Source organism: Pelophylax lessonae, assembly GCF_965119305.1.
Source record: "Pelophylax lessonae genome assembly, chromosome: 1".
NCBI lineage: Eukaryota > Metazoa > Chordata > Amphibia > Anura > Ranidae > Pelophylax > Pelophylax lessonae.
Window position 1 is genome coordinate 751104446 of NC_138768.1, and position 27426 is coordinate 751131871.

Below are 27426 nucleotides of genomic sequence, written 5' to 3' on the forward strand. Positions count from 1 at the left end.
CCGATTGGCTGCCTTCTGGGGGCGTAACCTGGTCGCAGGAAAGAGCGCTTGGCCACCCCCACCTTCGTGATGTCCTGGCTGTGATTGGTCCAGTCTCCAGCCTGGACCAATCATCATCCAGGACATCCGATCGCTGACGTCGCAATGGGGGCGGTGCCGGTGCGTGCGTCAGTCACTCACCGTCACCGCCGCTCCCGCCGGTTCCCGCCGTAGAGAAGAGGAGAGGCCGCCCGCCGGTTCCCGCCGCAGAAGAGGACGAGGGAGAAGCCGCTCACCTTCCCGCCGCCGCCGATAGCCGAGCCGCCGCCGCCGCCAGGTAAGTGCATTGGGTTGAAGGGAGCACGCACGCTGGTCTCTGCATTGATTGGGGGACAATGCTGTGGCACTCTGCAATCATTGGGGTACAATTCTGTGGTACTCTGCAATCATTGGGGTGCAATGCTGTGGGCACTCTGCAATCATTTGGGTACAATGCTGTGGGCACTCTGCAATCATTGGGGTACAATGCTGTGGCACTCTGCAATCATTGGGGGACAATGCTGTGGGCACTCTGCAATCATTGGGGTACAATGCTGTGGCACTCTGCAATCATTGGGGTACAATGCTATGGGCACTCTGCAGTGATTGGGGACAATGCTGCGGCGCTCTGCAGTGATTGGGGACAATGCTGTGGTGCTCTGCAGTGATTGGGGACAATGCTGTGGCACTCTGCATTGAAAGGGGCTCGCGCGCTGAACTCTGCATTGATAGGGGCACGGAACAGTGTTCATTGCATTGAAGGGGGCACGCACGCTGAACTCTGCATTGTGGGGGCACAGCACAGTGTTCATTGCATTGAAGGGGGCACAGAACAGTGTTTATTGCATTGAAGGGGGCACAGCACAGTGTTTATTGCATTGAAGGGGGCACAGCACATTGTAGATTGCATTGAAGGGGGCACAGCACAGTTGCATTGAAGGGGGCATGCACGCTGAACTCTGCATTGTGGGGGCACAGCACAGTGTTCATTGCATTGAAGGTGGCACAGTGTTTATTGCATTGAAGGGGGCACAGCACAGTGTTCATTGCATTGAAGGGGTCACAGCACAGTGTTTATTGCATTGAAGGGGGCACAGCACATTGTTCATTGCATTGAAGGGGGCACAGCACAGTTGCATTGAAGGGGGCATGCACGCTGAACTCTGCATTGTGGGGGCACAGCACAGTGTTCATTGCATTGAAGGTGGCACATTGTTTATTGCATTGAAGGGGGCACAGCACAGTGTTTATTGCATTGAAGGGGGCACAGCACAGTGTTTATTGCATTGAGGGGGGCATAGCACAGTGTTCATTGCATTGAAGGGGGCACAGCACAATATTCATTGCATTGAAGGGGGCACGCACGCTGATCTCTGCATTAAAGGTGGCAGTCACGCTGGTCTCTGCATTGAAAGGGGGCATGTACGCTGGTCTCTGCATTGAAAGGGGGCATGTATGCTGGTCTCTGCATTGAAAGGGGGCATGTACGCTGGTCACTGCATTGAAAGGGGGCATGTACGCTGGTCACTGCATTGAAAGGGGGCATATACCATCTCCTGTACCATGACCTGTGCCATGCCTATACCATATCTGTGCCATGCCTATACCATATCTGTGCCATGCCTATACCATCTCCTGTACCATCACCTGTGCCATGCCTGTACCATCACCTATGCCATGCCTATACCATCACCTGTGCCATGCCTGTACCATGACTTTAAAGTCACGCAATTTTTTTACTGCGTTTTTTGACGCGAAGCAATACCTATTACATTTTTCTTTTTGCGCCGCCCCCAAAAATTTTGAGCACCAGCCGCCACTGGTGCAGAGACAGAGTTGTCAGGACCCGCAGTTCTCTATGGGGGAATCGGATGGGAACGGACCGTCTGTCTGTTCTCATCTGATCCCATCAGATCCGATCCTCTGGACGGATGGAAAATAGGTTTTCCATCCGTCCAGATTTGACGGATCGGATGTCAGCGGACATCTCTCCCGACATCCGATGCCGCCCTATAGAGATGTATGGGGCATCCATTCAGATCCGCCAACAAAACGGACAAGCGGATCTGAACGGTCCGCCTGTGTGAAAGGGGCCTTAAAGTGAGAGCTCCTAATCTCAGCTTGTTACCTGTATAAAAGACACCTGTCCGCAGAAGCAATCAATCAATCAATCAGATTCCAATCTCTCCACCATGGCCAAGACCAAAGAGCTGTCCAAGGATGTCAGGGACAAGATTGTAGACCTACACAAGGCTGGAATGGGCTACAAGACCATCGCCAAGCAGCTTGGTGAGAGGGTGATAACAGTTGATGCGATTATTCACAAATGGAAGAAACACAAAATAACTGTCAGTTTCCCTCAGTCTGGGGCTCCATGCAAGATCTCACCTCTGGGAGTTCCAATGATCATGAGAACAGTGAGGAGTTACCCAGAGTTAAGCCCCGTACACACTATCAGATTATCTGAAGACTTTTTCCTTCAGATTTACCTTTTTCTATGTAGTGCAAGGGCCTGCCGGATTGCATACAAATTGAAAGTGTTTAGGTTTGACCTCATATATGGTTTTGGTAAGTCTACAGACAAAAGTCTTAAGATAATCTGATAGTGTGTATGGCCCATCACACAGGAGAATCTTGTCAATGATCTCAATGCAGCTGGGACCACAATCACCAAGAAAACAATTGGTAACTGACTATGCTGTGAAGGACTGAAATCCTGCAATGCCTGCAAGGTCCCTCTGCTCAAGAAATCACATGTACAGGCCCCTCTGAAGTTTTCTAATAAACATCTGAATGATTCAGAGGAGATCTGGGTGAAAGTGTTGTAGTCAGATGAGACCAAAATCAACCTCTTTGGCATCAACTCAACTAGCAATGTTTGGAGGAGGAGGAATGCTGCCAATGACCCCAAGAACACCATCCCCACCTTCATACATGGAGGTGGAAACATTATGCTTTGGGGGTGTTTTTCTGCTAAGGGGACAGAACAACTTCACCGCATCAGAGGGACAATGGATGGGGCCATGTACTATCAAATTTTGGGGGAGAATTTCCTTCCCTCAGCCAGGGCAATGAAAAAGGGTCATGGGTGGGTATTCCAGCATGACAATGACCCGAAACACACGGCCCAGGCGATAAAGGAGTGGCCCATAAAGAAGCACATCAAGGTCATGGAGAGGCCTATCAAGTCTCCAGACTTTAGTCCCATAGAAAATATGTGGGAGGAGCTGAAGGTTTACATTACGAATCGTCAGCCTCGAAACCTTAATGACTTAAGCCCCGTACACACGTACCGATTGTTGGCCGTGAATTTTCGGCCGCCGCCCGATCGGCCGATTATCGGCTTGTTAGTATGATGATTCCGACAACCGACTGCGACTTTTCGGCAGACAAAAATCTGATGAGCAAGACTGGGCATGCTCAGAGAAGAAAAACACACGGAAAGTTAACCAGCACATGACATCACTTCTGAAGTTGGTTTTTGTTGGCCGACAAAATTTGTGTGCAGTCTTTAGCACATTTCAACCAACACAACAACACTGGACAAAAGACGGCCGATCAGTCGGCTGATAATCGGTACGTGTGTACGAGGCTTTAGAGGAGATCTGCTAAGAGGAGTGGGACAAAATCCCTCCTGAGATGTGTGCAAACCTGGGGGCCAACTACAAGAAACGCCTGACCTCTGTGATTGCCAACAAGGGTTTCCCCACTCATTCACCCATTACAATGCAAATCAATTTATAACTTTTTTGAAATGCGTTTTTCTGGATATTTTTGTTGTTTTTCTGTCTCTCACTATTAAATTAAACCCACCAATAAAATTATAGACTGATCATTTCTCTGTCAGTGAGCAAACATATAAAATCAGCAGGGAATCAAATACTTCTTTCCTGTATATTCTATCTTTTTCCAGAATTGTTGCTCTATTTTTGTCTATAGCGTTAACAATAAAAATCGCAGAGGTGATAAAATATCACCAGAAGAAAGCTCTATTTGTGGGGGGAAAGGACATCAATTGTATTTGGGTACAGTGTCACAGGACCGCGGGATTGTCAGTTAAAGTAACGCAGTGCTGAATCACAAAAAATGGCCTGGACATTAAGGGGGTAAAACCTCCCCGAGGACAAATGGTTAAACTCTTTTGCCCTCTGATGCCCCCCACCGTTTTCTGGTGTTGTAGTGGTTAATGGAGCAGAGGGACCGGTCCTATCGACTTACCATGAGTGCCATCTACACCAGCCCTTTCTGCCCCCTCTTCCCTTCATAGAACCTGTACTATTGCTTCCATAATGAAAATCTCTATATGAATGGAGGTGTGTAAAATCCCCCTATGAATAGATGAGGGGGGTGGAAAATCTCCCTATGAATAGATGAGGGGGGGTGGAAAATCTCCCCATGAATAGATGAGGGGGGTGGAAAACCTCCCTATGAATGGAGGAGGGGTGTAAAATCTCCCTGTGAATGGAGGAGGGGGAAATCTACCTATGAATGGAGGAGAGGTGTGGAAAATCTCCCTATGAATAGAGGAGGGGTGTGTAAAATCTCCCTATAAATGTAGGAGGGGGACAACTCCCTATGACTGAAGGAGGGGGTGGGGAAATTTCCCTATGAATGGAGGAGAGGTGTGGCAAATCTCCCTATGAATGGAGGAGGGGGGAATCTTCCTATGAATGGAGGAGGGGGGAATATTCCTATGAATGGAGGAGTGGTGTGGGAAATCTCCCTATGAATGGAGGAGGGGGGAATCTTCCTATGAATGGAGGAAGGTTGTGGGAAATCTCCCTATGAATGGAGGAGGGGGGAATCTCCCTATGAATGGAGGAGGGGGGATCTCCCTATGAATGGAGGAAGGTTGTGGGAAATCTCCCTATGAATGGAGGAGGGGTGTGGAAAATCTCCCTTTAAATGTAGGAGGGGGGAATCTCCCTATGAATGGAGGAGGGGGGAATCTCCCTATGAATGGAGGAGGGGGGAATCTCCCTATGAATGGAGGAGGGGGAATCTCCCTATGAATGGAGGAAGAGGAGGGGGGAAACTCCCTATGAATGGAAGAGGGGGGTGGATGACAGGTGACCTCTGTCTTTTAGGTGAACACAGGAGGCCATTCATACAACACTTTGTATTTTTCTGAATGAGTGCAAGGTGTTCTCTGATTGGACGAGGTGAGTAATGACATCATGATCCCTACCTTGTCCAATCAGAGAATGTTTTGCCTTCATTGAGGGAAATAGAAGGTGCTGTGTGATTGGTGAATGCCCTCCTGTGTACACTATATTCTATTCAGCACACAGGGCTGGGAAGTAACTGGCAATGTATATAATGGGGTGATAGAGACCCCCCTCCCCCATAGAGCTGAGTGTACCCCGGGCTCGGTCCCCTCCGGTCACACATCACAAATCCCGGACCGATCACCGCACAGCGCTCCGACTGACACACTGTGTGCGGGGGAGGGGGGGCATTACATCACAGCTACATGTGTGAACGGGACATGTTCTGTTCTCTCACCCCGGAGCTCCGTACTATGTATAGAATCCATATTATTTCCTGGTGTAACTGTTGTCATAGGTAGACTCGTATATACAAGATCCTGAATGGTGTGAAGCCGGTGACCCCCCCTCTCCGGGTGTAGTGGTACGCTCTGAGCAGGGTGCGCGAGACCAGGCGGCTCAGTGATCAGTAGAGATCGGAGCGGGCGGGGAGAAGAGTGCGGAGGAGGAGGAAAGGAGCCGGGGAGGAGATTACCGAACACACCGCCTGGGACACGCCGACTGATGGACTGTACAGAGCCGGGAGAGGTGAACTGACGGAGCTCCGCATCTATAATCATCTCACCCCTTCCCCGGTACTTCCACCCACACACACCGCTCTATACTGCGTGCCCCGGTCATCATACATTGTATTCATTCCTTTCCTCCATACATACTCACCGACCTCATATCAATCCGTCTACTCATACCGTACAGGTACAACTTCCTCCATACCGCCCTCTCATCTATATACTATCACCACCATCCGATGACTGTGCCAACCAACCACCATCTGATGACTGTGCCAACCTACCACCATCCGATGACTGTGCCAACCTACCACCATCCGATGACTGTGCCAACCTACCACCGTCTGATGACGGTGCCATCCTACCACCACCCCTTATAACCCAACTCCTCACCACAATCTGATGACTGTGCCAACCTACCACCATCCGATGACTGTGCCAACCTACCACCGTCTGATGACGGTGCCATCCTACCACCACCCCTTATAACCCAACTCCTCACCACAATCTGATGACTGTGCCAACCTACCGCCATCCGATGACTGTGCCAACCTACCGCCATCCGATGACTGTGCCAACCTACCGCCATCCGATGACTGTGCCAACCTACCACCATCCAATGACTGTGCCAACCTACCGCCATCTGATGACTGTGCCAACCTACCACCATCTGATGACTGTGCCAACCTACCACCACCCCTTTTAACCTAACTCCTCACCACCATCTGATGACTGTGCCAATCTACCAACATCCCTTATATCCTGACCTCCCCTCACCACCATCTTAACGACTGTGCCAACCTCCCACCATCTGATGACTGTACCAACCTACCACCACCTCTTATAACCCAACTCCTCACCACCATGTGATGACTGTGCCAACCTACCACCATCTGATGACTGTACCAACTTACCACCACCTCTTATAACCCAACTCCTCACCACCATCTGATTACTGTGCCAACCTACCACCATCTGATTACTGTGCCAACCTACCACCATCTGATTACTGTGCCAACCTACCACCATCTGATGACTGTGCCAACCTACCACCACCCCTTTTAACCTAACTCCTCACCACCATCTGATGACTGTGCCAATCTACCAACATCCATTATAACCTGACCTCCCCTCACCACCATCTAACGACTGTGCCAACCTCCCACCATCTGATGACTGTACCAACCTACCACCATCCCTTTTAACCTGACTTCCCCTCACCACCATCTGATGACTGTGCCAACCTACCATCATCTGATGACTGTGCCAACCTACCACCATCTAAACATTGTGCCAACCTGCAACCATCTGATGACTGTGCCAACCTACTACCACCCCTTAAACCTGACTCCTCACCACCATCTAATGACTGTGTCATTATCCTACCACCCGTTATAACCCGACTCCTTACTGCCATCTGATGACTGTGCCGACCTCCTCTACCCCTTTAACCTCCTCACCACCATCTGACTGTACCAACCTCTTGGCACCCCTTTTAACCCAACCCCTCACCATTATCTGACTGTGCCAACCTCCAACCACCGGACTCCTCACCACCATCTAGTGACTGTGTCAACCTCCCACCACCTTTTATAACCCAATTCCTCACCATTGCCTGAATGTACCAGCCTTCAGCAACCCTACTCCTGACAACTGTGCCAGCCTCTGGGCACTCCTTATCACCTACTCCTTAACATCATCTGATTGTACCAGCCTTCGACAACGCTACTGCTGGCTACCATCTGATGACTGTACCAACCTCCATAAACTCCTCATAACCTACTCCTCACCATCATCTGATGACTTTACCAGCCTCTGACCATCACCAGACTGTATCAAACTCCTGACCATGGCTTGATTGTACCAACCTCTGACAACCCAGCTTCAGGCCGTCATCTGATTGTACCAATCTCCGACAACCCGACTACTCACAACCATCTGATTGTATTAATCTCCAACAACACAATTTTAGACTATTGTCTAATTGTACCAACCTCCTGACAACCCAACTCCTGATCATGGCTTGATTGTACCAACCTCCGACAATCCAACTTCAGACCATCATTTGATTGTACCGACCTCCGACAATCCAACTTCAGACCATCATTTGATTGTACCAACCTCCGACAATCCAACTTCAGACCATCATTTGATTGTACCAACCTCCGACAATCCAACTTCAGACCATCATTTGATTGTACCAACCTCCGACAATCCAACTTCAGATCATCATTTGATTGTACCAAACTCCGACAATCCAAATTCAGACCATCATTTGATTGTACCAAACTCCGACAATCCAACTTCAGACCATCATCTGATTGTACCAACCTCCGACAACCCAACTTCAGACCATCATCTGATTGTACCAACCTCCGACAACCCAACTTCAGACCATCATCTGATTGTACCAACCTCCGACAACCCAACTTCAGACCATCATCTGATTGTACCACCCTACGACAACCCAACTTCAGACCATCATCTGATTGTACCACCCTACGACAACCCAACTTCAGATCATCATCTGATTGTACCACCCTACGACAACCCAACTTCAGATCATCATCTGATTGTACCACCCTCCCACAACCCAACTTCAGACCATCATCTGATTGTACCAACCTCAAATGACTCGACTCCTTGTCATCATCTGATTGTACCAACCGCCCTCCAATAACCAACTCCTCACAATTATGCAATTGTACCAACAATTATGTAATTGTACCAACCTCCCGACAGCCCAACTCCTCACCGTCATCTGTTTGTAGCAAGCTCTGGCCACCCTCCGATAACCCAACTTCAGACCATCATCTGATTTTATCCAACCTCCGACCACCCTCCAATAACCAACTCCTCACCATCATCCTATTGTACCAACCACCAATAACCCTAGTGCTGACCATCATCTGATTGTTTCAACCTCTGATAACCCGACTCCTCACCATTGTCTTATTCTACCAACCTCCGACCGCCCTCCGATAACCCAACTTCAGACCATCATCATCTAATGATTGTGCTAGCCTCTCTTTGCCCATTATAACTCTACTCCTGACCGTCATCTAGTAATTGTACAAATCTCTAATCTACACAGTATAATGCCACTACTCCTGACCATCATCTGATTGTCCCAACCTCTGATCACCCATTATAACCCTACTTCTGGTCATCATTTTCTAATGGTTGTTCGAACCTCTGATCACCCATTATAATCCTACTTCTGACCATCATCTTATAATTGTGCCACGCTCTGATACATTTTAATAACACTACTACTGACCATCATCTGATTGTGCCAACCTCTCATCTATAAATTATAACCACACTCCTAATCATCTTAATGATTGTGCCAACCTCTGATCCCCTATTATTGCCCTGCTTTCGACCATCATGTTATTGTAACAACTTTTAATAACCCTTTTAATGACCATCATTATCTGATTGTATCAACCTCTGATCTACACATTTATTGCTGGTTCACACTTGTGTGACTAATGATGTGACTTGATTCGTGTGACAAGGGAAATCGCCTTATATTCAATGGTGCCCTTACTCATCAATGCAACTTGGCACAATGGGACTTTGGAAAAGGTTCCTGTGCTACTTTGGTGTAATTTACAGTGTGATTTGGCCCCAAAGAATATGCAAAGTAGCACTATAATAATCGCATTGTAGGAGTCTGAATCAAGCCTCGAACCCTACTCTTGACTGTCATTTAGTGGTTCTGCCTACCTCTGATCACTCATTATAACTATACTCCTAATCATCGTCATCTGATTTTATCAACCTCTGATCTGCACATTCAAACCATACTCCTGACTATCACCATCTAGTGACTGTGCCAACTTCTGATCATCCAGTATACCTCTACTCCTGACCACCACCATCTAGTAGTTGTCAGTCCCTCATTATTCCTATTCTTGACTATCTTCCTCATGTTGTGCCAACCTCTGATCACCCATTATAACCCTACTCCTGACCATCATCTAGTAATTGTGCCAGCCTTTGATCACCCATTATAACAATGTTCCCGACCATCATCATCTGACTGTGCCAGCCTCTGATCAACCATTATACCCATGTTCTTGACCATCATCACCTGACTGTGCCAGCCTTTGATCACCCATTAAAACCATGTTCCTGACCATCATCATCTGACTGTGCCAGCCTTTGATCACCCATTAAAACCATGTTCCTGACCATCATCATCTAACTGTGCCAGCCTCTGATCACCCATTATACCCATGTTCTTGACCATCATCATCTGACTGTGCCAGCCTTTGATCACCCATTATAACCATGTCCCTGACCATCATCATCTAACTGTGCCAGCCTCTGATCAACCATTATACCCATGTTGTTGACCATCATCACCTGACTGTGCCAGCCTCTGATCACCCATTATAACCATGTCCCTGACCATCATCATCTGACTGTGCCCAGCCTCTGATCACCCATTATAACCATGTTCCTGACCATCATCATCTGACTGTGCCCGGCCTCTGATCAACCGTTATACCCATGTTCCTGACCATCATCATCTGACTGTGCCAGCCTCTGATCAACCATTATACCCGTGTTGTTGACCATCATCACCTGACTGTGCCAGCCTCTGATCACCCATTATAACCATGTCCCTGACCATCATCATCTGACTGTGCCAGCCTCTTATAACCCCATTGTTGACCATCATCATCTAGTAACCCAGCCCTGTCACATCCTCCTGGTCATACAACACCCTCTAGACACATCCTTTCACCATTTCCCCTTGTCATTCATTTCTACTCTACTTTGTTCTATTTGGGTGGCCTCTTTAAATGCCATCCATCCTCCTTGTAGCATGGATCCTGTGTTTTAGTGTCACTTGAAATCTGCTACTCGATCAGCAGTGTGATTACCTCATTCACTTCTTTTCTATATCTGTATCACAACCCACTTTGGTGTGACATAATTCCCCCTCCCATCTCATCAGTAGTAGATCATTTGTTTTCTGTCTTGCATTCCGCTTTCTTCTTTTACCGCTGCTTACGCCCGGTTCAACTTGTGGATTGCCACCCTCTTCAATGTTTTCTGACTACTTTTCCACCTGATGCTCTTGCTGATGAGCGATATACAGTACGGTCTTTTCTCCATGTCTGACAGTGCCTGAGAGGTAACCGAGCCTCGAGTCTTATTTGCTGGAGCCAGACCTAACTGCATGATCACTGTTCCCATATTCTTTTTATTTATGCATTTTTATTTCTTGTTAATAACAGTATATATGTTTTTTTTTCCCGGCAGATCACCATTTATGATTGATTGTAAGGCTTCATTGTGAGGCACAGCTCAGCCCCAGCACCATGTCGACTGTTCAGACCACGGTATCAGACCTCCGATCCAGGGTTGGCGGTAAGTCTTTCTCGGAGATTATATTTTCATTCATATGTTTGAATTATTCAGAGATCACTTTGTCAGTTTGTACAAGTACTCGCAAATATTGATATTTTCATCAGTTTTTTTTTATGTTAAAAGAAAACCTGTGCTGGGAGAAGTGCGTTGGATGTCATTGCTGACCTAAAAATACTCCTTGCTTGGCTGTCGCCTTAAAGTGGAACTACACTGCATCTGAGCACCACAAACTAAAAATGCTTTTTAATTCTTTTTTTTAATATTCAAAGCAAACTCCCCATTTATCCATGTCTCAGAGCTTTATTTTGTTGTGAAATCACTTTGAAAAACACCCCCTGGCATTTCTGGCAGTGGCCTTCTTGAGTAAGGGCAGATAATTCATGTAGCATTTACTTCCTGGAATCCATCTGTCCTTAGCTCAGGAATGCTTAGAGGACAGTGTGCTTAAGTGGAGTTCCGGCCTATTTTGCAACTTTAGTGATTCCTGGAGTGCTCGCTATGCTTATCAACAATTGGGCATTTCTAACTTTTTTTCGGGGGTCCCTTATTTTCAGGGCATTTTTGATTGTACTTCCTCCTTCTCCCCCCTTTGTGGCCACGGCCACAGACATCACTTCCGTCTTTGCATTGCATCCTGGGAGCTGTTTGTCATCACTCCCAGGAGGCTGGAATCAGGTAGAAATCCCAGAACACTCCCTGGAATCAGGAAGAAGGACACAGCAGATTACACTGCGGCTTCAGATGCCCACATCTAAGATGGCCGCTCCCAGACAGCATTTTTAAAAGTAATATTTTGACTAAAATCCAGTACTGTACACCTTGTAAGTATGAGAATAGCGGTTCTGTAAAGGATGATGGATTAGTATTATAGGGGTATTTTTAGTTAAAAAAGGTATTTGAGGCCGGAACTCCGCTTTAGCTGAGAAAACCCCTCCTGTCCTCCTGAAGACTCCTGGGATGTATGACATCATTTGCCTAGGCCAGAAACCAGGAAGTGACTGAATACATTTAAAAAAGAAAGTTTAAAACAATTAAATATGATATACTTTCCTATCCATTACTAATACTAGCAGCATGAGGATTAAAAATAGTCAATGTTGTTAAAGAGAGTGAAGTTTTGCTTTAAAAACCATCGGACTTGCAATGAACATACAGGTAGAGAGGTCCAGACCCCTTATCTTTATACTTGTTCTGGGATATCAGAGGTGGTCAGATAGGGCTTGGTTTTCTTTTGTTCAGCCATGTGGATGGAGGAATCTTCACTGCTGGGTATTGTATTCAGAAGCCATGGGAACTGTGCCTGTCTGACTACAGTAGTGCAGCTGAACAGTGATTGCATCTTATGGAATGCAGATACTGCTTGGCTGATTATTCTCCTCCCAGCCCAGTTGATATTTTAAATCTATTTTATTCCACGCTAAGTGGTGCTGGTTGGGCCTGAATTTTCACCGATTCCTGCTGAAACTTGGGGATCCATGGCTAGTCTGACTTCGAATCTTTGAATCTACTGGATCAAAATGATAGCCAGGCAGCTAGTATTTTCAAAAGGCGGTAGCAATGGCAGCCAACGTATTTCTAACAGACCATGTTGTGGAACGTCACACTCTTAATCAACATTGACTATTTGCTACTGGCATTAGTAAATAGAAGGGAAAGTATATCGTATATACTTTAAACTGTTTATATTTCCTCAGTTATTTCCTGGTTTCCATGCCTAGGCAAATTATGTCCTACATCCCAGTAGTTTTAGGGAGGGCAGGAGGGGTCTCAACTACGCACACCCTCCTGCCTGTGTTCTGTCAGAATACCACTACCTATCAGATTCTGCTACTGGAAGTGACGTACGGACTAGAAGAAATTACTGCGCATGGGCCATGCGTTTCAACATGGTCACCTGCATCCACAGGAAGACGTGAGCTGTGACGAAATGCATCGGGACCGGTGTGCTGACGTCACCACGCAAACTGGGAGGACGGGCTGAGATAGAAGCCATCCGGCTTCGCTTGTTGTTTTTAAGCACTTATCTTCTATACCAAATTTACGTTTTCCTCTTTTTATTGAATAAAGTGTTTTTAACGATTCACACTATAGAGCAATATCCTTTTTCTTTATGGTGATACCCTGAGCTATACGGACCCCTAGGACTGTCATTGGAAGCATTGCCTTGATTGTCGCCTGTTCCCCTTTATGTGGCACCCTGTCTCACATTTGGTGTTCCCCTTGGGCTGGATATCCTGTTGGAATCGTTATACTGATCCCTAATTAGTGGCTAATTTGGGTTAATACCGTTTGTCATTTGGTAAATCTAATCACATGTCATGGTGATTGGAGCACTGCGGTGGAGGACAGCACGTTTATTTGCTTATCAATATTTTTTTACCACTATTTTGGGACTTTTTTTTTTTTTTTAACTATAAGGACTTAATTTATGCACTTCTAGGTATATTATTTATTTTGATGCACTACTTTGATACATCTATATGTACCATTGTCCCTTTTAGCGCAGCTTTTTCTGTTTTGTAAGAAGATGTCCGCCTCTGTTTCGTGTTCTGTCACATTAAGAAACCTATTGGAACGCATAGCGGCCATGTTGGAGTGCAGTAAAGCCTAGTACACACGCAATGAATTTCCGCTGACCAGTCGTCCGTCTTTTGTCCAGAGTGGTGTCTGTTGGTTGGAATGTGCCTAGACTGCACACACATTTTCCCGTACAACAGAATTCTGCTTCAGAAGTGATGTCATGTGTTGGTTTGCTTTGTATGTGTTCTTTCGTCTCTGAGCATGCCTAGTCTTGCTCATAAGATTTTTTCCCCATCGAAATCTGTACTAATGAGACGAAAATCGGACGTGTTTTGACGGTCGACAAAAATTATATAGCCTGCACACCAGGATTTTTTCGGTTGTCGTAAGCATCATACTAACAAGCCTAAAATCGGCAGATCGGTCGTCGGATGAAAATTCCCGGCCGAATTTCTACTCGTGTGTACGGGGCTTAAGTTGTTCTAGTCCGTACGTCACTTCTGGTAGCAGAATCTGATAGGTAGGGGTATTCTGACAGAACACCTGCATGTCTGAGCTAAGGACAGGTGGATTCCAGGAAGTACATGCTGCATTAATCATCTGCTCTTACACGAGATCGCTAACCGAAATGCTTAGGGTGTGTTTTTCTAAGTGAGTTCTCAGCAAAATAAAGCACGGGGACATGGATGGATGGGAGAGTGTGCTATGAATATTAAAAATGAATGGAATAGCACTTTTGGTTTGTGTGGTTTAGATAGTTTAGTTCTGCTTTTTAATGTTGAATTGTGTAGAACTGTCATATTTTATTTCCAAACACTGTATTTCTCATGATCTGTGTGTGTCGTACACCTCTGCTGATCAGCCGTGTGGCAAGCTATGGGGAGATGGGCCCATGGGATTCAGTGACTTGCAGACACTTGTCTGCTATAACGGGAAATCTGCCTGTCTGTGACTACAGCTTAAACATTATCATTTATACAGCTTGTCAAAATGGGCCTGACTCTACATAAGGGACCAATCAGTAGTTTATAATAAATATGCAGTACTGGCACTTGACTCTGAAATGTACGTTCTATAATCCATTCCTGTGATCCTGTTGATTCATGGCTCACACTGATCATCAAAGTGATCTATACGTTGTTCTGTACGTTGTATTGTTGGAAGAGCACAGCAGTGTTTGCTTTTCCTATGAATAGCCAGCCTAGTAGAAGCCTTTCCGTCTTGCTGTTTATCTGATCTTGTGCAATGACACCTCGGCTTAATCTGTTGGCATCCACGGCGAGCCTTTTTCCTTGGTGTACTTACCTTTCGCTTTCCTTCTCTTTGCTAATTGATGGTCTATTAAGGGTGGTCATTAATACTGCAGTGCATTAATTATCTTGTGGCACGTATTGTTTTTAGCACCACTTGAGATGGTAATCGTGCCCAGTTTTGGCAAGAATTTGTGTCGATGAATGAGTTAATTTATGGCCGGCTTTTATAGCATGTCGCAGTGCAGGGCTGGCTCAGATATGTTTGCGATTCATAGTTCACACCTAGCATTGCTGTGCGAGTTTATTTTATAGGCCGCTGCAAAGTGAAGATACCTGTAGCCAGCAGTAATGTTTAGTTTACTATGGCCAGGTGAGTAAAGGGTTAATTAGCTATAGATTGTGAACAATGCTCTTTTATAAGGTCATTCCACTGCAGACTGATTCTGGCTTCTTTCTTATGCTTTTGCATCTTTGGCATTACAGTGAGCACAGCGTTATTAACCGCCCGAGTCCTGCTGCAGCAATAAGAGTGAGTCTCTTGAGTCTGCAACAGATACTGGAAGCTTAATGGTGCATTCCTCCTTCCAGCATCTAATGGTTTTGGGTCAGTCCACCAGAACTGGTGTTTTTCTATTTTGTGAGCACTGACGCCTTGATATTATTTAGCAGAGATCGCTGAATCCTGGTTGGCTAGACTGACGTTATCGGTGTCCATATGCAGCAGATAGCTTGACAATAACTCATTTGCTTTCCTAAATGTTGTTTTTTTTTTTTTTTCCAGAGGAGCTTTGCTTTTCTTTAACCCCACACCCCGTTTTTTTTACACTTCATACACTAGAGCAGTGGTCCTCAACTCCGGTCCTCGGGGCCCACTAACAGGCCAGGTTCTAAGTATTACCTTGGGGAGATGCAGACTAGAATACAGCAATCACTGAGCAGCAAATGAGCTCACCTAGGATGTAATTTAGTTATTTTGCAAACCTGGCCTGTTAGTGGGCCCCGAGGACTGCACTAGATCAGTGGTCCTCAACCCTGGCCTACAGGTCCCACTAACAGGCCAGGTTTGCAAGATAACTGAAATACATCCCAGGTGATCTAATTTGCTGCTCAATGATTGCAGTACTCTAGTCTGCATCTCCCCAAGGTAATACTTAAAATTTGGCCTGTTAGTGGGCCCTGAGGACTGGAGTTGAGGACCACTGCCCTAGATTGTCAAAAGTATTTGAACGCCTGCCTTTACACACACATGAAGTTTAATGGCATCCCAGTCTTATGCCCCATACACACGTGCAGATTATCTGCAGACTTTTGTCTGCAGACTTACCTTTTCTATGTAGTGCAAGGGCCTGCCGGATTGCATACAAATTGAAAGTGTTTAGGTTTGACCTCATATTATATGGTTTTGGTAAGTCTGCAGACAAAAGTCTGCAGATAATCTGCACGTGTGTATGGGGCATCAGTCTGTAGGGTTCAATATTGAGTTGGCCCACCCTTTGCAGCTATAACAGCTTCAACTCTTCTGGGAAGGCTGTGTACAAGGTTTAGGAGTGTGTCTATGGGAATGTTTGACCATTCTTCCAGAAACGCATTTGTGAGGTCAGGCGCTGATTTTGGACGAGAAGGCCTGGCCCGCATTCTTTGCTCCAATTCATCCCAAAAGTGTTCTATGGGTTGAGGTCAGGACTCTGTGCAGGCCAGTCAAGTTCCTTCACCCCAAACTCGCTCATCCGCAAAGAAGGATCTCTGTTGGAGGACTACTAATCCCAGCATCTGAGATGTTTTGCAAAGCACACAACTTCTGTTATGGGAGTCTTTGGTAGCTGGTGAGTGAGTGAGCACATAGGCACATCTCTGTTCTCCCCTCCTATGTAAACAAAGGCAGATCTCTGTTCTGACAGGAGGGAAGGGATGGATTTTGTGTCCCTGCAAATACATCACTTCCCTGAGTAAAAGCAGTGCACGTTGTACAGTAAACACTGGCTAGGCGCACAGTTTCCCTTTGATCGCCCTTTGTTTAACTCCTTCCCAGCCAATGTCATTAGCACAGTGACGGTGCATATTTTTATCACTAATTACGGTACTTTAATAGTGTCCCTAGTCCCACAAAGTTTCAGTGTCCGATTTGTCCGCCGCAATATCAGTCATGCTATAAGTTGCTGATCGCCGCCATTACTAGTATAAAAAATAAAAAAAATTACGGTATATAATAGCATAGTTTGTAGACGTTATATTTTTTTATATATATTTGCGCAAATCAATTAATGCTTATTGGAATTCTTTTGCCAAACACGTGTAGCAGAATACATATTGGCCTAAATTTTATTAAAAAAAAAAGTTGATTATTTTCTTTTTTTTTTTTTTTTTTTTTTTTTTTTTATTGGATATGTTTTACAAGAGAAAGTAAAAATATTTTTTTATTGTGTTTTTTTTTTTTTTTTTTTTTTATAGCACAAAAAAATAATAAATGTAGTGGGTATCAAATACCACCAAAAGTAAGCTCTATTTGTGGGTAAAATATTATATATTTTATTTAGGTACAGCATTGCATGACCGAGCAATTGTCAATTAAAGTAACGCATGCCATATTGCAAAAAAATGCCCTGGTCATAAGAGGGGGTAAATCTTTCAGGCTCGGTTCACACTTATGCGATGCGGGAAGGCTGCGAATTCGCAGCCTGTTCCTGCATCGCACACGCACCCCCGGCAGTTCACACTGCCATATGCGATCCGCTGGGGGTGTCAATGTAATCTTAACGACACCCCCAGTTTGATCGCATATCGCAGTGCGATCGTGCAGTTCGCACAGGATCGGATCGCACAAGTGTGAACCGCTGTGCGATCCGATCCTGATGCGGCTGCAAAAATGCCTCCTGTGCGTGTTTGCTGCGGGAGCGATGCGAATTTAGCCATACAGTTTGTATGGCTAAACTCGCACCGCACAGCTGATCGCATGTAATGTTGGAGCAGTGCGCTCCGACATTACATGCGAACCCCGCACACGCACAAGTGTGAACCGGGGCTTAGAGGTAATAGAGGTTAAGCGGGCGGCACGGCGGGGGCTCGTTCGAAGGTAAGTATTTCATAATGAGCTAGTATGCGATGCATACTAGCTCATTATGTGTTTCTCTTTCAGGGTGAAGAAAAAAAAAAAATAAAAAAATAAAAATATGTGGGTTTACAACCTCTTTTAAGCAAGTTTCTAGCAGGCTTCAAAGGCTTTCAACATGCTTCAAGAAGTGCTGAAGCCTGATAGCAGCCTGCTTTGAGGTAGTAATCATCGCTCCCATTAGAGTCTATATGTTCAACATTTACAAACTGGAGCTGAATGGTACTTTAAAAGCTTCAACAAAGCTTGCTGAAAGCTCATGTGAAACAGGTCAAAGCATAACCCGCTGCCTGTGTTTGTAAAAGTTAATTTACTTCACAGTGCTTGTAGGTTCAGAGATGAGTGATTGCTTGTTTTTACAGTGCTTTCACTGCTTTTTCAGTGTACATAAATACTTTACTTTGCATGATCTGGGCACAAATTCACTTAAAAGTGGATCTATACTCTTAGAGCGAAAAGGCTTTTTTTTTTCTTACTTGCATAAACGCCCTTTACATTTATTATATTCTGCATTTAAAAAAAAAAAAAAAAAAAAAAAAGAAACTTCTCTTCCTGTATCGCTCTTCTAGAATTATCTCTAATGCTCAGGGTAGTTTCTGGGCATGCCTCAGGGCTGAGATGAATTATCCTCCATGCACGGGAGTTTCCTTGTCCTGGGCCTGCCAATCAAGTTGGCTAGTAAGTCTGAACCTGGGAGAGGATGTGAGCAGCCGCGAGAAAGCCTGTGTACATTGCTTTGCTGGAGGGGGAGGTGATTACAGAGGACCTTTGTCTCACTTTAACAACTATATTTAAAGCTGAACTACAGGCAAACTGCTATCTACACAAAGTTCAAAATACTACAGTTGTAACCAATATCACATCAGTGTGTGTCTTATCCTATTCATTTGTTTCACAATTTCAGCTGAATTCCCAGTGTTAATTAAAACAGTAATATTCATTTATTGTAGAATAAATCCACATCCAAAACCATTAACTGTTTGAATGTACATAAGTCTAGTGAATATCATATTAAATTTACCTTTCATAACATGCTACATGTTGCACTCCTATTCAGCCGGTAACATGCTACGCCCCCCCCCCCCCCCCGTTCTCTGACAGCTAGTGCAATGTAGTCCAACACAGCTCAACATTGCCGGTGTGAACAAGCCCTTGCATACGTTTTTTATTATGTATATATTTTTAAATAACACCGGGATCTGATACAAAGGTTCACACTGTTGCGTTTTGTTCATGCTGCATTTGCGTGGGCACAGCATTCATTTGAATGGCCTGCTATACTTACCCAGCCGCAGAAACCTCATGCTGCTTTTGTCTCATGTGGCTTCATGCACCTGAAAACGTGGTGCGATTTCCAACACATGGGGGGATGTCATTAAGAAATATCTGCAAAAGAGCAAAACGTTTTGGCTGAGAGTTAAAGAACGTGTGCTATTTACAAGCTGGGTCACCAGTACAGGAATACAAGGGAAATCTTCCAATGCCGATTCTAGTTCTGGTGACCCTGATGATCAGGAATTTTCTCCCCTTGGAGGCATTTCTCTTGCTTCCTCTTGTGGCTGTAGGACAGGAATTTCAGGGAAATCTTCCCAATCTTCTTTTAGTAAGGGCTGGTTCACACCACTATGCACACCATGAGTTAACTGCAATGCACGGTAATGTGATTTGGATGTGCGTTGCAATGCACAGCTATGTGAACCACCGTGCACTGCAATGCACCTGCGTCAAAGCAAACCACAATGCATGGATACATATGCTCTGTGCGTTGTGCTTAAAATGGTTGCGGGCCTTTTTAACTGATTGGCTGTCAATGAATACATGATCAGGAACCAATCAGAGTTGTACCTAATTGCTAGTCAAAGATAATCATGGTCATTGACCTCAAATGGAAGTTAATGGTCAGTGACAGTGTGGTCCAGGAACTATGAGGCTGCTGTACCATAGGGGAATGTAATTTAACGTTACCCTAGGACAGGACATTGTGGTGGGAATTGTTAATCTTTAGATTATGGGGAAGGGGGGTGTTAAAGGGGGACATTCAGGGGAGCAGCTAAATAGGGAACGCATGTATTTCATACCTCTCAACTCCCTGAGATGGGAATAAGGAGCACTATATGTGTACATAGGGCACACCCCTCCCTGAGATGGGAATAAGGGGCACTATATGTGTGCATAGGGCACACCCCTCCCTGAGATGGGAATAAGGGGCACTATATGTGTGCATAGGGCCCACCCCTCCCTGAGATGGGAATAAGGAGCACTATGTGTGCATAGGGCACACCCCTCCCTGAGATGGGAATAAGGGGCACTATATGTGTGCATAGGGCACACCCCTCCCTGAGATGGGAATAAGGAGCACTATGTGTGCATAGGGCACACCCCTCCCTGAGATGGGAATAAGGAGCACCATATGTGTGCATAGGGCACACCCCTCCCTGAGATGGGAATAAGGAGCACCATATGTGTGCATAGGGCACACCCCTTCCTGAGATGGGAATAAGGAGCACCATATGTGTGCATAGGGCACACCCCTTCCTGAGATGGGAATAAGGAGCACCATATGTGTGCATAGGGCACACCCCTCCCTGAGATGGGAATAAGGAGCACTATATGTGTGCATAGGGCACACCCCTGCCTGAGATGGGAATAAGGGGCACCATATGTGTGCATAGGGCACACCCCTCCCTGAGATGGGAATAAGGAGCACTATATGTGTGCATAGGGCACACCCCTCCCTGAGATGGGAATAAGGAGCACCATATGTGTGCATAGAGCACACCCCTCCCTGAGATGGAAATAAGGAGCACTATATGTGTGCATAGGGCACACCCCTCCCTGAGATGGGAATAACGGGCACCATATGTGTGCATAGGGCACACCCCTTCCTGAGATGGGAATAACGGGCACCATATGTGTGCATAGGGCACACCCCTTCCTGAGATGGGAATAAGGGGCACCATATGTGTGCATAGGGCACACCCCTTCCTGAGATGGGAATAAGGGGCACCATATGTGTGCATAGGGCACACCCCTTCCTGAGATGGGAATAAGGAGCACCATATGTGTGCATAGGGCAGTGTTTTTCAACTCCGGTCCTCAGGGCACACTAACAGGCCAGGTTTGCAAGAAAACTGAAATGCATCACAGGTGATATCATTTGCTGCTCAGTGATTGCAGTATTCTAGTCTGTATCTCCCCAAGGTAATACTTAAAATCTGGCCTGTTAGTGGGCCCTGAGGACCGAAGTTGAGAGAAACACTGGCATAGGGCACACCCCTCCCTGAGATGGGAATAACAGGCACCATATGTGTGCATAGGGCACACCCTAGCACACTTACTGGAGTATGGACCATAAGGAATTTGTATGCAAAAATGATTTGATAAACCCACTAATGCTTTTAGCTATACTTTTTTTTTTCTACCTTTTTTTTTATAAATGCATGCAAATAGCTAGAGGTCGATAATTGGTTCCAATAGAGGGACAGTCCCACTAGGACGATCGGTAAAGGAGTTCTATAGTCAAAGCATACACTAAGTTTTTTAACATCAGCATTCTAATAATACAAACAATAGTTATATTTAACAATCCAATATTAGCTTACTTAAAAAAATCTTCTTTCATGTTGTGAGTGCTGCCTGTCGGCTGACCATCTCTTGCCACAACTTGGATTCCTTGCATGCGCTTTGCAGTTTCTCTGCTTTTTATTTTCCTTTTTTAAGGACTACTTGTCCCATGGTACCTTGCTGCCTGTAACTGGTGATTCCTGTACTGGCTCCACCTCCTGAAACCCCTTCTCTCATCACTCCTGTAGTTCAGAAGGCAGATTCTGTGATGTGTGACACAGCAATATCCACTCACAGGGCATAGTCAATATGTGTCTCAGAATTCAAGGAAGTCCATATCTGGGGATCTTTACAAACGTCAAGATCGTTCAACCCAATAGGAGTAGGCTAGAGATAATCAAAATACAATGTAGAAATACATTTGATTTTACATTTTCACCAGAGGTACATTTTAGGGCTGTAGTATCTGCATTGAGGTCATACACAAATGTTTTTCTAAATTCACCCACCTTCACAATGTGGGTGTACTGCAAAGCATATGGACAGGCTGGACAAATCTCAGTAGCCAAGAAACCAGAGTGCCGATAACTTTTATTAAGCTCTTTAAATGCATTAAATTAGAGTTAGCCAGTAAAAGCAAACATTGTCTCTTGATACCTAATGATGCTGCTCTTAAGTAAAAGTGTTTGGTTATAGAGTTTATTGTTGGCACAGGTTTGATCTAAAACTGAGCTCTCGGCGATTGGCGAAATACACAGAATTCATATAAGAGGGCCATCTTTAGCTGCCAAAGCATTTGGTATTACTGTCTATCCCAGTGGTGGTTACTTGACAATTACAGGGGGCCTCCAGTTCTGCCCCAACACTTCAAGAGGGCTGCATAATAGCAGTGCATGTTCGTGCATTGAGTCTAGTTAGGCAGCCAATTCAAAATGAATGGACTGTAATGCATCTTAAAGCCTGAAAATTTGCTGCATTTTTTTCAGTGCATCACTGAAGAGCAAGTTGGAATAAAATAGGCTCCATCATTGCTGTCAGTGGCAGGAATAGTACATGGAATAGCAGGAAGGATTACCATAAATAACACAACTATCAATAAATAATCAAATAGGCACAGCAGACACTTGAGTTTGGCAAAATAAGGCTGTGGCCGTTTATTACTGGTTTAATATAATAAATAAACATAACACAGAGTCCATTCACACTGCTGCGACTTGTGAGGCGACTTGTGTGCCCTCAAGTCACCCCAAGTCGCTTGACATAACAAAAGCAATGTTAATCAATGAGTGCCGTCTTAATTGGCACTACTGAAGTCGCTCCAACTTCTGAAAAGGGTCCTGTACTACTTTGAGGCGACTTGTGATCCAACTTGTCCCATAGACTTCAATGGGAGTTGCCTCCTTATCTTATTTGAAGCGACTTGTGATCCGACTTCCCATTAAAATGGTCCTGAACCAGAAAAAAAGATAATTTCTCTTACGTCCTCCGACAGTCGCCGCCTCTTCATATTCGTCACATATGGGGGTATTAGACTTTGCTCCGAAGGAGTAGCTAGGCAACAGAATATGTTAACATTAAAGCTTTTAACATATCCCACCCTCAAGGGGTGGTCCCCTCAGTCAATACCCTCCTACTTCCTGCAACCATATCTCAGTTTTAATGTCTAGCTTGTCAGGAGTGGCTGGCTTTTCCTGTGCTGGGGCTTTCTGCCCCAGACTCTTTCTTCTTTTTGAAATTTTGTTTGAGTTTTCTCTCTACCTTTACTTAGCTGTTATTTTTGTCAGCGTTAGTTAGTTCTTCTGATGAAGAGGATCATGCGGGCTGGGTCTCGGGCTGATCCCCCTGGTCGCAGGTCGTGGGTCAGTGGCTTCCCAGCCTGCCATCGAGCGTTCAGTCAGGTAACGCTCCTGGCACAGTGAACGACCCATCCCTGTTCGGTGCAGGGATGATTGGTGAGGTGGCTACCTCACTGGACGCCGTGCGGTTTCTTAACCCCCATTTTGTGCGTCTTGAATTGCTACTCTCCCTGCCTCATGTGCAGCGGCTTGTTCGCCTGTGCGGGTCCCCCACGCCATTGAGAGGTAAGTGTATCTATGTGGGGACCTGTCTGTCTGGGGGGGTGTCAGTCTGGGACTGTGTAACCTGCCTCTATTCACACTGCTTGTCTCCCTATCTCTCGGCTGCATGCTGTGGGCTGCAAGGGGGGGGGGGGAGCTGTGTGACACTGTGTGTGTCAGCCTGGTCAGTGTGAAAAGCTGTGTGCTGTGGGGCATGTTTTTTTGGCATGTTTGGGCATTATACAGCGATCGCTGCGGCGATCTGACATGTGTTCTTATACATGAATGTCATGTGTGCATTACTATACTGTGGAGCGGCGGTTTCGGCGCCAAACGGCGCCATTTTGCCTACACTCGCTCCGGCCGCATGTTTTACATGCATGGCGGCCATTTTCTTGTAGCCTCCATAGGCTTTCATAGAGCGCCCTGGCAGCATCACTTCCTCTTTCCAGGAACACCGATCGAGGCAGCAGCAGCGGCGAGGGTCTCCTCAGGTTTTATCCTTCTGTTCTTGCTATCCATTGCCTGGTTTCAGTTTGCATATTCCCTGTGGGGGTCTCATTGTGCTTGAGTGTGGTGCGGTGGGCTGCGCTTGCCGCGCTTGCTTAAAGGGGCAGTTAACCCTTTATTGTCTGGTATTACAGGGGCAATGGATTCTCAGGAGGGCAAATTTCCTACCGCTTTGGTGGAAAGCCAGGGGACCGCTGTTTCCCCCCCCAGGGGGGGATTTAGCCACTATTGTGGCTGGCCTTGCTGCTCAGGTGCAGATGCTGGTGGCTGCTCAATCTACTAAAAGACCCAGAATTGCTCTTTCCTCTGATTCTGAGGGTGAAGGTGATGGGGTTGTTATGGCGGGGGCCTCCTTATCGGGGTCCCGCTCCTCCCTAGATCTAGTGGGGTCCGAAGTGGAGGCTGAAGTTGAGGGGGTTGATAATTCTCCCCCTGGCTCGCCTGAAGAGCTTGCAATCATGGATGAATTGATTGCTTCCATAAAGCAAACATTGCGTTTGCAGGATGAAGTGTGTCCCCCCGCTGCCTTGGCGGCTTATGGGACGCAGAGAAAACGCAGGACACCGCAGGTTTTTCCCTGCAATGATGATTTTCAGCGCGCTGTTAAGGAACAATGGCGCAATCTGCGCAAACCTTTTGCTGTACCAAGTAGGTTCAAGCTGCGTTATCCTTTCTCTCCTTCCACTGATGAAAGGTGGTGTGTGCCTCCCCCAGTGGATCATGCAATTGCGGTTTTAAACAAGGCCACTGCGATTCCTGCAGAGGATTCCCCTGTGTTCCGTGATGCCACGGATAGGAGATTGGAGTCTCTTGCCCGTCATACTTATTCTGTTACGGGCTCTATGCTTAAAGCTCTGTTTGCTTCTCTCATGGCGGCCCAGGCGATCGCAAGTTGGACGCAGATGCTTAGGCGCGTCCTAGTGGCCGACTCGGCCTCGCCGGCGACTCTGGATATGGTGGATCAAATCCACCAGGGTGTCATGTATCTGTGTGATGCGGACCTGGACCTGGTTCCATTGGCTGCACGTGTGCACAGCGTGGCGGTGTTGTCTCGCCGCCTGGTTTGGTTAAAATGTTGGTCGGTGGACCAATCTTCGCGTAAGACCTTAGCCAATCTACCTTATGATGGGTCTCGCCTTTTTGGGGAGTCCTTGGATGTGTTGATTAAGGGGATCACCGGGGGTAAGAGCACTCTCTTGCCCCATTTCCCCAAGGCTAAGGGGGCTTCTGGGAAGAAGCATGCTAATTTTCGGCCCCCTCAGGGGTCCTTTCGTGCCTTTCGGCCGCACTACAAGGGCAAGCCGTTCAAAGGTCAAGGCTCTCAGAAGAAGCCCTGGTCTGGGAAACAGAAGTCCGGCCAATCCGGATCTGCAGCCCATAACAGTTCGGCCTGAAGGGGCGCCCTCACCCAGTTTTGGGGTGGGGGGACGCTTGCTCGGTTTTCTTCAACCCTGGTTGGCCCGTGTGCGGGACAGATGGGTTCAGGAGATCGTTCGATCTGGTTACAAGATCGAGTTTCTCTCTCGGCCGGAGAGCAGATTTTTTCCCTCAAATCTTCAACTGTCTCCAGAGCGTTTGCGGGACCTGCACCTGGCGGTGCGGGACCTGAGGGCTCAGGGAGTGGTGGTTCCGGTGCCTCATCGGGACAGATTTCGGGGGTTTTATTCCAATCTGTTCACCGTGCCCAGAAAGGAGGGCAAGGTTCGTCCAATTCTGGACTTGAAGGCTCTGAACCGCTCTGTGCGGGTTCGCAAGTTCCGCATGGAATCCCTGCGGTCGGTGGTGGCTGCCCTGGTTCCGGGGGAATTCATGGCCTCCATCAATTTGAAGGATGCGTATCTTCACATCCCCATTTTCGAGGGTCACCAGAGGTTCCTTCGATTTGCCATTGCGGAGGATCACTACCAGTTCGTGGCGTTGCCTTTTGGTCTCGCCTCGGCTCCGCGGGTCTTCACCAAGGTGCTTGCACCGGTTCTGGCATTATTGAGGGCCCAGGGCATTTCTGTCCTGGGGTATCTGGACGACATTCTGGTTCGGTCTGCGACCAGCCAGGGTCTGGAGAAGGACCTGTCTGTCACGATGCAAACTCTGCAGGAGTTTGGTTGGACGATAAATTTTCCAAAGTCGACACTGAGTCCGTCGGTTCGTCTTCCCTACCTGGGAATGATTCTGGACTCGGTGCAGGCGAAGGTCTTCCTGCCGGAAGACAAACTCAGAACTCTTCAGGAGGAAGTCAGCCCCCTTAGGGATGTTCCGCACTCGTCTCTGCGGACGTGCATGAGATGTCTGGGATTGATGGTCTCGGCCTTCGAGGCAATTCCCTTCACCCAGTTTCACACGCGGGGTCTCCAAGCGGAGATCCTGTCCAGGTGGGACGGGCGACCTCACTCTCTGGATCTTCAAATCTCGTTGAGTCATCGCACCAGAAGAAATCTTCTGTGGTGGCTCCAGTCCCCGATTGTGTCCGGGGGCAAGTCGTTTCGTCCTGTCTCGTGGACGGTGATCACCACGGATGCCAGCCTGTCGGGCTGGGGTGGTGTTCTGTGCGTTCTATCCGCCCAGGGAACTTGGTCGGAGGGGGAGTCTTCCCTTCCGATCAACATTCTGGAATTGCGTGCGATAAGTCTCTGTCTTCATCGCTGGACGGACCGGCTGCAGGGCTGCCCGGTTCGGGTGCAGACGGACAATGCCACGGCGGTGGCCTACATCAACCACCAAGGGGGCACCAGGAGTGCCCGAGCGGCTCGAGAAGTGGCCGACATTCTGTCTTGGGCCGAGACTCATGTCCCGGCGATAACGGCGGTTCACATTCCGGGAGTGGAGAATTGGCAGGCGGACTATCTGAGTCGCCAGACCCTGGATCAGGGGGAATGGTCTCTCCACCCGGCTGTCTTCCAGATGTGGACCTGTTCGCGTCTCGTCTCAACAACAAGGTGAAAAGGTTCGTGGCAAGGACGCGCGACCCTCGGGCAGACGCGTCGGACGCGTTAGTGGCCCCGTGGCATCAGTACAGGCTGATGTACGCGTTTCCACCGATTTAGTTGCTGTCCAGGTTCCTTCGCAGGTTACACTCGGAACACAGCACGGTGATTCTTGTGGCACCGGACTGGCCTCGCCGGTCCTGGTACGCAGACCTCGTGAATCTGGCGGTCGACGCTCCTTGGCGTCTGCCTCTTCGAGACGATCTACTGTCTCAAGGACCGATATACCATCCTGCTTTACAGTCGCTGGCTT

General features: G+C 46.9%; 1 protein-coding gene across 3 annotated transcripts in view; it reads left to right on the plus strand.

Annotated features, from left to right (window-relative positions):
* The first annotated feature begins 5704 nt into the window (after positions 1-5704).
* ATP8A1 (ATPase phospholipid transporting 8A1) overlaps positions 5705-27426 on the plus strand; it is a 473872-nt gene continuing 452150 nt past the window's right edge. For all 3 annotated transcript variants that reach the window (XM_082272128.1, XM_082272127.1, XM_082272129.1), the window contains exons 1-2: positions 5705-5813; positions 11075-11182. In XM_082272128.1, the coding sequence (XP_082128254.1) occupies positions 11134-11182 (49 nt within the window). In that variant the 5' untranslated portion in view covers positions 5705-5813; positions 11075-11133. The remainder of the gene's footprint in view (positions 5814-11074; positions 11183-27426) is intronic.